General features: G+C 33.9%; 1 protein-coding gene and 1 non-coding gene across 4 annotated transcripts in view; one reads left to right on the top strand and one right to left on the bottom strand.

The window, feature by feature from the left end:
• Positions 1-15,884, top strand: part of FAM117B (family with sequence similarity 117 member B) — an 80,697-nt gene that overhangs the window by 30,385 nt on the left and 34,428 nt on the right. For all 3 annotated transcript variants that reach the window (XM_036236219.1, XM_036236218.1, XM_016161916.2), the window contains exons 2-4: positions 380-531; positions 12,318-12,410; positions 13,380-13,493. In XM_036236219.1, the coding sequence (XP_036092112.1) occupies positions 380-531; positions 12,318-12,410; positions 13,380-13,493 (359 nt within the window). The remainder of the gene's footprint in view (positions 1-379; positions 532-12,317; positions 12,411-13,379; positions 13,494-15,884) is intronic.
• LOC118614468 lies at positions 3,946-4,049 on the bottom strand. The gene has a single exon (XR_004956067.1). It is a non-coding gene; the product is annotated as a U6 spliceosomal RNA (small nuclear RNA).

Below are 15,884 nucleotides of genomic sequence, written 5' to 3'. Positions count from 1 at the left end.
TGCCACTTAAGTCAAGATAGTAAATAGTTCCTTTTCACAGGGGTTTCCTCTGCTGACCTTTTAGAACATCTCCTTCTCTCCTAACACTTCATTTTTCCTCTTTTATATTCAACTCCTGGAAACTGCTAAACTTACCTCCATTTCTAAAATTTTGTCATTTCAAATTGTTATATAAATGAACTTATATACTTGAGATCAAATATTTTCGCTCAGTATAATTTTTTGGAGATTCATCCAAGTTAATGTGAATCAATAGCTTATTTCTTTTTATTGTTTATTTTTTATATTTTAGAGAACTTCTACATAGTTTAAAACTTAGTTTCTACTTTGTTTCCTTCCTAATCTATTTTTTAAATAAATATCTTTGTCTTAAATCTAGGTGACAAAACACGACCACCTTCTTCAAGCCCCTCTGCTATCATCCGTCGCACTTCCTCTCTGGATACACTTGCTGCTCCCTACCTTGCAGGGCACTGGCCTCGTGATAGTCATGGGCAAGCTGCTCCTTGCATGAGGGACAAGGCTACACAGGTAATTTATTACAGTTCTTATTCTGAAGTGTTTTACTCTGAAGCTGTTTTTCATAATATGTTTTGCTCTATGTTCAAATTCTTAAAACACTACTGTATATTAGAATAACCTGAGAAGCTTATCAAAAGTGTGGATTCCCAGTCTGAATATTCTGTAGTAGATTTTGGATGAGGCTTGGGAATGTGCATTTTAAAGAGTTTCCCAGTAATTCTTATATGTATGCATAATTTATGGACACAGTTTTCTCTCACTTTTTATAGTTTAGAACATCACGATATGTTTAATGTATGGAATTTCGACTTAAACACTTGTAACAGGATTACTTTACTTTCCACCCAACTATATACAGCAGGTCCTTGAATATTGTTGTTTCGTTATAATGTTGATGAGATGCCATAAGACTTAAATCATGTTTATATCAGCCAACCTATGGTTATATTGGTTTTGTTGTACATTGTTTCACTTAAAGTCACAGAACCTTTTGACGACATTGAGGACTTACCTGTATTTTTGTGCCAAAAATCTATATGTGTTAGGAGATGGGGATTATATTACATTGCTAATAGATTCTGTATAAATATCCTGACAAAGGGACTCTGGAATCAAAGTTTTATACTTTTAGATTTACTAAAATTTTAAATTAAAAGGATCTTAAAATATTATTTAGATTTACCTCTTATTTTTACAAACGAGGAAGCAGAGGTCCAAGATCCTAGAGCCAGTTGATGACTGCTTAGTTTAGTGTAGTTTCTTTCATAGCATCTACTACAATTATAATTAATGTTTGTATAATCATTTAATATATTTACTACTCACTAGATGGTGAATCTATGAAGGCAGGCTGTGCTGGCTTGTCCAATTTCGGTATTTTTATCCCAGGGCTTAGTACTGTACCTGACAGAATAAACACCTAAGGAATATTTGCAAAGGAATGAATGAGTAGAACAGTTAAAACTTTATTGCTAGTGAAGAATGAAAATCATTTAGAGAATCAAAAGATTCTTTATACTAATTATTGAAAATCAGCTTAGGTACATCTTAGTTTAAACTTCAAATTTACATCACTGATGGTTGCTTGGTCCCAGTACTTAATGAGGAACTGTCCTTTTACAGAACCATGTAAACACACTTTGCAGTGGGTTTTCAATTTGTGTATTGTTTTCCAAATTTCAGGTGTTCTTGGTGGGTTTAAGTTTGCTTTCTGTTCTGATACTCTTCAAACTGAATCCCATTTTTAAGATAGATGCTTGGGATTCAAGGTTACCTTGAGGTTTGCATTCCAGTAGCAACTACAGACATGAAAACACAGTATCTGTACTCATCAAAAGTAATGAATATTATACACTTGAAACTTAAATAATCTTATTAACTAGTATCAGCCCAATAAATTTAAAAGGTAATGAATCTTTCAGAAATTGTGACCCTTTTTTTGAGAAACCCTTCTTTTTTATTTTTCATTTACACTTGACATTCATTATTTTATATTAGATTCAGGTGTACAGTATAGTGGTTAGAAATTTATATAATTTATGAAGTGATCCTCTGATTAGTATAGTATCCATTTGGCACTATACATAGTTTTTATAACATTATGGACTATATTCCCTGTTCTGTACTTTATTATTTTTATTTTAGTAATTTTTTATTTTTTAATTATAGTCAACATATAATATGATATTAGTTTCAAGTGTACAGCATGGTGATTAGATAGTTCTGTAACTTCTGAAGTGATCACCCTGGATAAATCTAGTACCCATCTGACACCATACGTAATTATTCTAAATATTATTGACTTATATTCCTTAAGCTGTACTTTACATCCCCATAACTATTTTATAACTACTGATTTGTACTTCTCAATCCCTTTTATTCAGCCATCCTCCTAAGCCCCTTACCATCTGGCAACCATCAAAATGTTCTGTGAGTTTGTTTCTGTTTTGTTTGTTCATTTGTTTTGTTCTTTAGATCCTACATATAAGTGAAATCACATGGCGTTTGTCTTTCTCTGACTTACTTTACTAGCATAATATCCTTTAGGTCTATCCACCTTATTACAGATGGCAAGATTTCATTCTTTTTTTATGGCTGAGTAATATTCCATTGTATATAAGTACTACCTCTTTATTCATCCATTGATGGACACTTAGGTTGCCTCTATATCTTAGCTATTTTAAATAACGCTGCAGTGAATATATGGATGCACGTCTCTTCAAAGTAGTATTTCGGGTTTCTTCAGATAAATACCCAGGAGTGGAATTACTGGATCCATCTTTGGCTCTTGTTACATATAGGCTTTGTTTTAAAGTTCGTTTTTTTCTGGTGTAAGTATTGCTACTCTGGGTGTTCTTTTCATTTTCATTTTCAGGAAGTATCTTTTTCCATCCCTTTACTTTTAGCCTGTGTATGTTTCCATCCGAAGTGAGTCTCTTGTAGGCAGTATATGTAAGGATCTTGTTTTTTTTTATCCATTCAACTACCTTGGCTTTTGACTGGAGCATTTAATCTATTTACATTTAAAGTAATTGCTAGAAATGTAGCTATAGCCATTTTATAATTGCTTTTTTTCTATCTTTTCTTCCTCTTAAGTCCTTTTAACATTTCTTGTAATACTGGTTTGGTGGTGATGAATTTCTTTAGCTTTTTCTTATCTGGGAAATTCCTTTATCTGTCTTTCAATTCTAAATGATAGATTTGTTGGGTAGAGTAATCTTGGTTGTAAGTCCCTGCTTTTTATCACATTGAATATTTCCTGCTAATCACTTCTGGCTTGCAAAATTTCTGTTGAGAAATCAGCTGACAGTCTTATGGGAGCTTCCTTGTAGGTAACTGCTTTTCTCTTGCTGCTTTTAAGATTCTCTCTTTGTCTTTAACCCTTGGTGTTTTGATTATGCTGTGTCTTGGTGTGGGCCTTTTTGGGGTTCATCTTGTTTGGAATTCTTTGCACTTCCTGGGCTTGTATATCCATTTCGTTCACCAGGTTAGGACATTTTTTTGTCATTCCTTGAAATAGGTTTTCAGTTCCTTGCTTGCTCGTGCGCGTGTGCACGCGCGCTCTCTCTCTCTCTCTCTCTCTCTCTCTCTCTCTCTCTCTCTCTGTGTCTCTCTCTGTGTCTCTCTCTCCCTCTCTGTCTCTCTCTCTGTCTCTCTCTGTCTCTCTCTGTCTCTCTCTGTCTCTCTCTCTCTCTCTCTCTCTCTCTGTTCCTTCTGGTATCCCTATACAAATGTTGGTATGCTTGATGTTGTCCCAGAGATCCCTTAAACTGTCTTCATTTTTTTTCAGTTTGCTGTTCTGATGGATGTTTTCTGCCACCTTATCTTCCAAATTGCTAATTCAGTCCCCTGCTTCATCTAATCTACTGTTGATTCCTTCTAATGTATTCTTTATTTCAATTATTGTAGTCTTTATTTTTTTGAAGAAATTTAGAATACTTTATGAATTTACATGTCTTCGTTGTGCAGGGGCAATGCTAATCTCTCTGTTGTTTGAATTTTAGTATATGTGCTACCAAAGCAAGCACTGTATTTTTCATTTCTGACTGGTTCTTTTTTATGTTTTCTATCTTCATTTTTATGTTTCTTATCTCTTTGTTGAAGTTCTTACTGATATTGAGCATCTTTATAACCATTGTTTTTAACTCTGCATCTGATAGATGGCTTATCTTTATTTTGTTTAGTTCTTTTTTTTGGAGCTTTGTTCTGTTCTTTCATTTAGGATATGTTCCTTTGGCTGCCCTCCTTTGTTTCAGTGTGTTAGATAGAGCTGCTGTGTTTCCCAGTCTTAGTAGAGTGGGCTTATGTTGTGTCCTGTGTGGCCTAGTGGCCCAGTCTCCCTGGTCACCTCAGGTGGGTGCTCTATGTGTGTCGTTTGTATAGGTGGTGTGTATTCTCCTGTTGTAGTTGAGCCTTGGTTAGTGTTTGCATATCAGTAGAAAGGATTGACCTTCAAGCTGATTCAATGTGAAGACTGGCTGGTGACTTCAGTGGAGGAGCTGTTTTTCAGGGGCTCACCCTCTGAAGTAGGATTTGCTTTATCAGAGTTCTGGTGCCTGAAGAGGCTGCCTTTCAGGTGTGTGGAGGTGGTTGGGTGGTACTCTGGTGCGGCCTAAAGCTGGCCACCAGGTTTGTTGATTCTTGGGCCTTTTGGGAGGGGCTCTATTACAGGTCAAGGTTCAGCCTTTGCCTTGGGCCACTGGTAGGAACTACAAAGTGATCTGTAGATGGCTGCCACTTGTGCTGGACTCTAAGGTGCCTGGGAGGGGCTAAGCTGTGAACTGAGACTGGTTGCCAGGCTTGGGGCTGTTGAGCAAAAGGTATATGGGACACACCAAGGCCAGAAACTGCTTGTTTGGGGTTTGTGAACCTTCGAGAGATTTTAGGAAAGTCCGCAGCATGAGCCAAGACTGGCTGTTTGTAAGAAAAGCCAGTGTAAGCAGCTTGAGTGGACCCATCAATAGGGTGGGGCAGGGTCTCAGGGAATCATCATGTTGGGGCAAATGGTGTCAGCCTGGTTGATGGAGACTCAGATAAGGTATCAGCCTGCTTCTGCATGGCAGGTGGAGGGAAGGGCTCTACCAGAACTTCTGTCTGGGAGAAAGCTGCCCCTCTAGCCCTCACGCTGAAGCCAGACAATTCAGTTTCTCCCCTTATGTCCCTGGAGCCTTTCGTGCTGCTGCCCCAGTACTGGAGCTCTGAGTGAGTCTGTCAGCAAGAAAGTTTATGTGCAGCCTTTTTAAGAGGAGTACCTGGGACTCCAGCCACCCTCCGCATCACTCAACCACAACCTCTGTTGGTTTTTATAGCCAGAAGTTGTGGGAACTTCTGGCACTGGAACCCTTGAGATTCCTTGCTCCTCCAAGGGTACCTGTGCAGCCAAGATATCCCTCCACATTTTTAACAGCCACACATGGGTGCGCAGCCAGCTTATTCTGTATCTCTTGTCTTCTTACCAGTCTTGATGTGGCTGCTTCTGTATATCCTTAGTTATAGGACTTCTGTTCAGCTAGACTTCAGGCGCTTCTCAGTGATGGTTATTCTGTAGTTTAGTTGTGATTTTGATGTGGTTGTGAGAGCAGCCAAGCATAGTATTTACCTACTCTGCTATCTTGACCAGACCTCAGAAATTGTAACTCATTTAATGAAAGATTTCTGTAGAACTCTACATTTGTTCAAAATCTGTTACATTCTTGAGAATAGGGCAAGTAGTATGGAAAATGAATACAGTGTCTACTTGCTTTCTGCTTAACCCACATGTCGTGTTTAAATTAGAAGGGATGTATTTCCTTGAACATTTCTACAACCCTCTTTATCTCTGTAGTTTCAGGTTCAGTGAATTCAGAGGTTTTGTCTTAGAATATATAATCTGATAAGCCATTGGGAGCCTAATGATCTGTGGAAGTAGTTTACTGAGTCTTTTCAGCAAGTTGCTGTGACCTGTCTCTGACTACATTAAAATATAAACCTCATACTCTCTTCATCTTCTTCTAAATGTCCTCCAAATGGGAGTTAAGGGTCCAAATGTAAAGAAAATTTGTTATTTGATAATTACAAATTGTTACTTGTAAAGCTCACATAGAATCTCCTAAAGCACAATGCAGTGATCCTGGGCACTCTAGTCTTTCATTCACATTGTGGGATGCCCATCTTTGGCTAGCAAATTTAGCATCAACATGATTCATCTCAAGTTTTCAGATTCCTCATTGGCAGATGTCGGTTTCCCTAATGTATGTATGTAAGTTAATTAAGTCAACTTAAAAACATTTGGTAAGATATATAACATAAAATTTGCCATTTTTATCTCTTTTTTTTTCTGAAAAAATACTAGTTTAATGAATAATTGCATTGAGGAAGAATTTAGGAAAGATATCAAGAATATTGTCTCCAAAAGTTCTGAGTACAGAGGTTTTGCATGAGGGGAGAGGAATGTCTTCTAATTGATCATTTTTAAGTGTACAATTTAGTGGCATTGATCACATTCACAGTGTTGTGCAACTATCCCCACTATCTATTCCCAAAACATTTTCTTTCCCCAAACAGAAATTCTGTAACTCCTTGTCTTTTATGCATCTCTTGATAACCACTTTTCAACTTTATTTCTATGAATTTGCTCAGTCTAGAATTTTACGTAAGTGGGGCCATAAAATATTTGTCCTTTTATATCTGGGTCAGTTTGCTTAGTATAATGTTTGCAAGATTCATCCATGTGGTAGCTTGTATCAGAACTTCATCTCTTTTCATGGCTGAATAATATTCTGTTGTATGGAGATATACCACATATTGTTTATTCATTTATCTGTTTATGGACATATGGGTTATTTATAAATTTTGGCTATTGTGAACAATGTTAAAATGAACATTGATGTACAGGTACCTGTTTGAAACTCTGCTTTCAGTTTCTTTGGTATATACCTAGGAGTGAAATTGCTGGGTCATATGTTCTTAGCTTTTAGAGGAGCTGCCAAACTGTTTTCCACAGCACTTGCACCATTTTACATTCCTGCCATCAATGTATGAGGGCTCCAATTTTGCCATATTCTCACTAACACTTGTTATTTTCCTTTTTTTTTTTTTTTATTATAGCCATCCTGGTTGGTATGAAATGGTATCTCATGGTTTTGATTTTTACTTCCCTAATGATTGAAGATGTTGAGCTTTTTTTCATGTGCTTTTTGGCCATTAGTATATCTTCTTTGGAGTTAAGGTACTTTCTTAACATCTTTATGCCTCTGTTTCCTCTTTGTAAAATGGGAGAGATAATAGTTATTCTTTAAGGTTGTTATGAGGATTAAACAAGGAAATATATGTCAAACACTCAGAACAGTTTCTGGCACATAGTAAACATTTAATAAATGCTTGCCATTAAAATTATTAGCTTTGATTATTGTCTGATTAGAACAAGGATGACATATAGGTTTCATGTCATGTTTAGTTTGTCAATTGCTGTTAGTTTCCTAGAGCATTATGTTGAAAAAGATTCTGGCTAAATATTACTGGGACTTATTAGCAATTTCTGTCCCTGCTGAGGGGTTCAGGGCACTTTTATTATCCTTGTTCCAGATTATAGCAGATATTTCCATCTGGTATGATGGAAATATCTTATGTTCTAGGTGGTGCTTCCAGAAAGTTGCTGTAGACTTTGACAAGTCATATCATGTCACCACTCCTGACTATAGCAATTTAGGGGCAGACTCTGTAATGTGTATGTGTGGTTGGAGTATTTGGCATTCTTTGACAAAATGTATTCTCTTCCCAACTTTCGTAAACTCCTAAGCTTCTTTACAAGTGGCTTGTTTGAGTATGTGCATTTGTGATTCGTGTGATTGTATCTAGTTTTCTTACTTCTTTTGTTCGTTTTCTTGATTGCATAAACCAGTCTCCTTTAGCTTTAAAAAACCTTGTTTTCTCTCGTAACTCCTAAATTTGAGAGGCTATGTTTTCCTCTTCAGAGGTCTATTTTGAGTAATAGCTCATTAAATGTTTTTTTCACTTTATATGTTGCCTTAAAATTGTGATCCAAGTTCAGAAACTTTGTAAGATGGCTTGTGATTAAAACCTAATCAAATTAAATATTTGGTAAATTAGAGACTGATGTCGAATTACTGAAGGTAGCTGTTTATAAGTCTACAAACTTATTTAGAGGTTTCTGGTTTTTTTTTTTTTAAGAATCTGGAATTTATAGCAAAAAATGAAATAACTATTTTACATGTTTGAGAGATATAAACAGCACTAAAACATATAGATCTTCGCATTATGAAAGTATTAAAGAGATGTTTAGCTTTCTTTGAAAAAAATTACCTTCAAGTAACTCTTGCTATTTTGAATAAAACCTCAATCCACTGGTTAAAATTGGAGTGTAATATTAAGAGGAAAGGAAGTGTTAAAATTTTTTTTTTTTTTTAGACTTAAATCTAATGACCCCAGTGCACGCTCTATAATTAGTTGCTCCTCAATAGCTTTACCTTTCTTAGGTAAGCCTAGGATTCTGAAATAATCTAAATTTCTAGATACTTTACCACTTGACTCATGTTTCTGTCCTTTCTTTTTTTACTTTTGATTATATAAATGTTGAATCACTCAGTGTTGTACACCTGAAACTAATACAATATTGTATATAAACTAATTAAAATAATTTCAAAAAAACTCAATTTTCCTTGTTAGTAACTAAGAGTGGCTTATAATAGCACAGCTTCTTAGTTGAATAAAGAAAGCAATTATCTTTTGAATTAGGAATTTAAGTAAAATTAATGACCTTTGCTAAGTATTATTTCCTGTCTGAACATCTTATTACTGAAATTAGCAAAGCTGTCTATTGCTCTTTATGCTTGCTTACTTTTGTCTTGCTAATTAATACTCTGTTCTCATCTTTAATTTGTTAAATCTATGGGAAGCTTTCACTTCCTTGGCTTTTTTGAATTAATTTTTATACTTAAAATTAATCTTTAATAATTTACCTAATTAAAATTTTTTTTATTTTGTAAAATGTCTCAAGTTTATAGAAGAGTTTCAAGAACATTTTTCTATATTTTGCTTTATATATATGTAATTGTTATTAATATTGTTTTTTGCTAATCGTTAGTAAAATGCAGACATTCTGACTTTAAATATTTCAGCATGTATGTGAACAAAGACTTAAAAAATATTACCAATATAATTACCAAAATCAGGGCATTTAACAGATGCAATACTGTTATTTAATATGTCGTACATATACAGATTTTTTTTCAGTTTCTCCAAAAATATTCTCTGTAGCAGTTTCTCCTCTAAGCCCAAATCCAGTCAAGGAATTGGAGGCATTTAGATGTCATGTTTCTTTAGTATCCTTTAATCTGGAACAATCTCATAGTTTTTCTTTGTCTTTTTTATGACATTGATATTTTTTAAGAATGCAAGCAAGTATTTTTGTCGAATCTTCTCAATATTGGTTTTTCTGTTTTGTTTTTTTCCCCCACTATTAGATACAAGTTATTACATTTTTGGCAGGAATATTGTATTTGATGTGTATTCTCTATGTATGTGCATCAACAGGTGCATGTTATCAGTGATGTTTTGACCTACCAGATTCCTTTGTAACTAATCAGTAATATGTGGGAAAATACTTGAAAATGTAAATAACCTGTTCCCAAACAAACTTTCATCCTTTGGTTTTAGCATTTGCTGATGATTCTTGCTTAAATCAGCAATTACCGTAGTAGTTCCAAATGATGATTTTTAAGACTGTTGTCATTCTTTCTGCATTTATTTTTGGTCTTATACTATTCGATGGAAGTATTTGTTATGGAATTGTCCTAAATAGATTTTATAAATATCAATTGATATGACTTAATATTGTTTTTTTCCCCTCTAACTTTTTATGAAGATAATGTTTAACATACAAAAAAATTGAAAGAGTATTGCAGTTATTAGATTCAACAGTATTAAACAGCCATATTTGCTTTACTGGTCTTTGTGTGTGTGTATATGTTTACTCTTCTTTCTGAAAGTATGTTGCAGATATCATATACTTGGTCAATAAATTCTTCAACATGTATCTTTTAAGAAGAGGGATCCTTCCCGCTTAACCACACTATCATTAGCTCACCTAGGAAAATTAGTAATTTTCATGTAACATCTAGTCCATGTTAAAATTTCCCCATGATCTCTTTTTTTTTCTTTCTTCTTTTTTTTCTTGCACCAGATCTAATCTGAAATTCATTCATTATACTTGGTTTCTCTTTAGTCCCTTTTAATTTAGAACAGCTTATTCTCATACTTTTAAAAATCTTAATAACATAGTTATTTTATCTAATTTTATGTATCCTATATAAAGAAGATGCTTTTTCTTTCTGCAATTAGCAAGCAATCTGTGGAGTACTTTTTTGCACCTTATGGATATCCTGTTCCTTGTAACTTTTCACCTAATAGTTTTAGTATCCATTGTTGATCCTCCCCTATAAAACAGTTTCCTGGAGGTTGCATAAACACAAGATAGCATATTTTCTACATTCTTCTGCAACCTTGTTTTTCACTTAAGGACATCATTCTATTCTTGTAGAAAGATTCCATCCTATCCTGAGTTTTTTCCCTTCTTATATAGAGAGAGGTATTGTTTTAAATAGGCTATCCATTCATTCACATAGCACAAGACTCAAGAGATACTAAGGGTATACAGTGATGGAACAGCCAATAATACTAGTTTCTTTCGTAATCATGTATGTTCTTCCAGAGATACTTCATGCATGTATATATTCTTTCTAGCAGTCCTGTATAAAAGTATTTGCTATACATACTGCCTGGAGTTTTTCACTTAACAGTATCTCATGGAGATTATTTTGTTATCAGTACAGTGTTCATTTCCTTATTAGCTTTTCATAGCTGCATAGTATTTTGTTGTAAAGATATACTGTAACTTATTTAGCCAATCTTCTATTTATTTCTTCTAATCTTTTACTTGTAAAAGCAATTCTTTAGGAAATAATATATGATACGTCATTTTGTAATATACAATTTGTACATTTGCAGGATAAATTACCAAAAGAGAGATTGCTCTGTCAAACAGGTGTATTTAACTTTGACGGCAGTTGTTGAATCCCTTTCCATAAAAGCTGTACTAATTTTCATTCCCACCAGCAGTGTAGGGGAGTGTATGTTATCACATCTCCCAGTATCAGTGTTTTAACATGCATTTCTCTTATTATGGGTGATATTGAGCGTGTTTTCATGTGCCAAGAACTCATTTTAAATTTTTTTTCCTGATACTCTTTTAAATTTTGTATTTCGTATCACCATTAAAGATGTAACATTTTTGAGGTTATACTTTGCAAATATTTTAAAGCAAGACACGGCATAGTGTAGGGGTTAAGATTATGAACTCTGGAGTCTTAGGTTGATATATTGGCTTTGCCACTTCCTAGCTATAAGACTTTAGGCAATTTATCTAACATCTTGTCATAGCTTCTCCATCTCCAAAACCTGTAGAACTTCTTGTGTGTATTAAATTAGATATACAATGAACACTCATTACTGCACTTTTATAAAGCACAGTGCCTAGCACACAATGAGATCATAGCTATCATTAGTATGCATTTGTTCAATAAATGCTATAATTATGTAAAAATAATACAACTAATTTTTATCAGTAATAGAAATGAAATAGGCTAAGTATTATAATTAAGTAACTGGTGCTGGGATAATTGTGGGTAATTTGTATCATTTAAAATATTTTCTATTTTTTTTTTGTAAGAGGAATGTTTTTTATAATGGAAAAGTAAAGTATATGTTATTCTTTAGAAAGGGATTTTTTTAGGTTTATTGAGATCTAATTAATATATAGCCCTGAATAAGTTTAAGGTGTACAGCATAATGACTTTATATACATAAATTGAGAAATGCTTACCACACGTTATATGGTTATAAAATTTTTTTCTTGTGATGAGAATTTTAAGAATTTACTCTCAGCATCTTTAAAATATACTATATAACATTCTTAATTATAACCATCATGTTGTACATTACACCTTTAGTACTTATTTATCTTATAATTGTAATTCGAACCTTTGACCACCTTCATCCAGTTCCCCCACCAACCCACCCCCTGGCTCTGGCAACCACAAATCTGATCTATTTTTTCCATGTTGATTTTAGATTCCACATGTAAGTGAGACCGTACAGTATACATCTTTCTCTATCTGACTTATTTCATTTAACAGAATGCCTTCATGACACATCTATGTTATCGCATATGTTGTAATACATTATTGTTAAATGATTAACTGTTTTATTAAAAAATCTCTCTCCCCCTTTTCCCATTATAGACAGAGACTGCATGGGCTGAAGAATACTCTGAAAAGAAGAAAGGGTCTCATAAGCGTTCAGCATCCTGGGGCAGTACAGATCAACTGAAGGAGGTCAGGAAAATGGTTCCAAGAAAGTGGGTGTGGAAATTTGATTTCATTGCTGGCTAATTCCTTGGAGTTGTAGGCAGCAGGGATTTGTCAGTTTCCATTGGTTTTCTTTTTAGTTGTTTGTTTACTTGAGAAATAACAGTAGAACAGTTATTATGTTGATTGGATAAAGATTTGAATGGAGAAATGTTCACATTACTTATCTGATTATGTGTTTGTGTTTTTTTTTAAATGAGTCTGTATCTGTTTATATAAATGTCAGATGTATAAACTTTGCATTGATACAACAGATTCATATTTATTATTTCTATATATAATAGTAGTGTTTCTCAAATCTAGTAACCCAGAATAACCAAGTTGGTTATGCCCCTATGTTGTGATGATCATTTCTTGTGCCTCTAATTAGGATATTTGCATTTTACACATAATATGGAAATAAAACAGAAAAGTTCAGTCAAGGAATAATAAGGGATACTGATTGAAATTGTATTTGTTATTTAAAGTTTGTGTTCATGAATGCATTTCATAGCTTGAATTGGTTTTTAAATACTGTTTAATTTTTGGAGTTGTTGGAGGCTAGGTATTTCATAAAAGAAATCTAAATCTAAATAAAATGTAACTCATAAAGGCAATGGGAGAATAATTATTCTTTTTGAATTATTTATGGAAGCTATAATACAATTCTAAATGCTGAAAGCTTCATTTGTTTAGTACTTGGGAGGCTTAAAGGCTCAAACAGTGTTAGAACATAATTTCATTTGTCTTTAAAAGAAAGATAAACATACACGTGTGTGTGTGTGTGTATGTTTGTGTCTATATATAAATTTTGTATAGTAAATCAGATTTTGTGATATGGTTTAATAATCCAAACGATTTATTACGGCTGAATTTTACTGGTTCTTATTAAGCAAGGATATGTTTTATGTAGTGTGGAAAGCACTCTGATGCACTTGTTTTTTCCTCCCTTTTTAGATTGCAAAATTACGCCAGCAGTTGCAGAGAAGTAAACATAGCAGTCGGCATCATCGAGATAAAGAAAGGCAGTCTCCATTCCATGGCAACCATGCAGCTATTAACCAGTGTCAGGTAGGAGCACAGATACCACAAAATCTGAACAAGAGATTTGTTGTTTTCCTGGTGATTTGTTATTTTATAGGTAACTGTTTAGGACAGAATGTTCAAAGCGTATTTGAAACAGTGACTAAATACTGAATCATAGCCTTCATGTAAAAAAGAATAGTAAGCTGACAAAATGATTTTTTTTAGTGACCTGTAATATGACTTCTAGGAGACATAGCTGATTGCATATTTTGACTTACCATATTTTTGTCTTTGTCAATTTAGTATATTGGATGCACAATAATATAGAGACATAAGCATTGGTTATAGATCCAGACTGGATGAATAAACTGTTCTGTCTCAGTTTCATCATCTGAAGATTGAGGTTAATAATGATAACCCGATTTATTGAAGTCTTTTATTAGGGGAAAACATTTAGCTGCTTTTATTCCTTAATAGAACCCAGTGAACTGCTCTCGATGGCTCACCCAGGGAACATTTCTCTTTAACCAAATTGAAATTGAATGGGGTCTCCAAGAGGGGGCTATAACCCTGTAAACATTTATGCACTCTGCATAAGACCACCTGAATATATAAAACAAATATTGACGTGCATAAAAGGAGAGAGTGACAGTAATATAGTCATAGTAGGGAACTTTCACACCGTATTAACATCAAGAGGTATATCTTTCAGACAAAACCAATAAGGAAACAACGACCTTAAATGACACATTAGACCAGAACGATTTTATTGGTATTTTTAGAGTCTTTCATCTCAAAGCAGCAGAATATGCATTCTTTTCAAGTGCACATGGAACATTTTCCAGGACAGATGACATGTTAGGCTTCAAGTCTTAATAAATTTAAGAAGATTGAAGTTATATCAGGCACTTTCTCTGACCACAATGGTATGAAGCTAGAAATCAGTTACAAGAAGAAAACAAAAACACACAAAACATGGAGGCTAAATAACATGCTACTAAACCAGGAATGGGTTAGCAATGAGACAAGAAAGAAATGAAACGATACCATGAGACAAATGAAAATGAAAACACAGTGACTCAAAATCTGTGGGACACTGTGAAAGCAGTCCTAGGAGAAAAATTCACAGCAGCAGGCCAACCTCAAGAAACAAGAAAAATCTAAAATAATCTAACCTTGCACCTAAATGAACTTGAAAAAGAACACCAAACATAGCTCAAAAGGAATAGAAGAAAGGAAATAATAAAGATCAGAGCAGAAATATATGAACTAGAGTCTACAAAAACAGTCGAAACAATTAACAAAACCAAAAGCTGGGTCTTTGAAAAGACCCAGCTTTTGATAAACCCTTAACCAGGCTCATCAAGAAAAAAAAGAAGACCCAAATAAATAAAATCAGAAATTAAAGAGAAGTGACAAATGACACCACAGAAATAGAAAGGATTATAAGAGAATACTACAAATAGTTATATCCCCCCAAATTGGATAGTTTGGAAGAAGTGGATAAATTCATAGAAACGTACAGTCTTCCAAAACTGAATCAAGAAGAAATAGAAAATCTGAAGAGACCAGTTACTACTAATGAAATCAGATAGGTAATCAAAAAACTAGCAAACAAAAGTCCTGGACTGGATAGCTTCACAGGTGCATTTTACCGAAGATTCAAAGAAGAATTAACACATATCCTTCTCAAAGCTCTTCCAAGCTCATTTTATGAGGTCAGCATAACTTTAATTCCAAATCTAAGACATTACAAAACAACAACAACAACAAAACTATAGGCCAATATCCCTGATGAATCTAGATGCAGAAATTCTCAACAAAATATTAGTAAATTGGATTCAGCAATACATCAAACATCACACGCCACGATCAAGTGAGTTATATTCCTGGCATGCAAGTTTGGTTTAATATCTGCAAATCTGTTAATGTGGTACACCATATAAGCAAACTGAAGAGTAAAAATTATGTGATTATCTTAATAGATGCAGAAGAAACATTTGACAAAATTTAGCATCCATTTGTGATAAAAGCTTTCAGCAAAATGGGGATAGAAGGAACATACTTCAGCATAATAAAAGGTATTTATGACAGACTCACAGTTAACATCATACTCAATGAGGAAAAGCTAAAATCATTGCTCTAAGGTCAGAAACAGGACAGGAATGTCCCTTTTGACCTATTTTATTCAACATAGTATTGGAAATTCTAGCCATAGCAGTCAGACAAAAAAGAAAGGCATCTAAATTGGAAAGTAAGAGGTAAAACCGTTACTATTCACAGATGACATGATACTATACATAGAGAACCCTAAGGATTCCACAAAAAAATATTAGAACCAATAAATGAATTAGGTTAAGTTAGGATACAAAATTAATATTCAGAAATCAATTGCATTGCCATATACCAATAACAACATATCAGAGAAAATCCCAT

Source organism: Rousettus aegyptiacus, unplaced genomic scaffold (assembly GCF_014176215.1).
Source record: "Rousettus aegyptiacus isolate mRouAeg1 unplaced genomic scaffold, mRouAeg1.p scaffold_m13_p_2, whole genome shotgun sequence".
NCBI lineage: Eukaryota > Metazoa > Chordata > Mammalia > Chiroptera > Pteropodidae > Rousettus > Rousettus aegyptiacus.
This window is presented reverse-complemented; position numbering and strand designations above follow the sequence as displayed.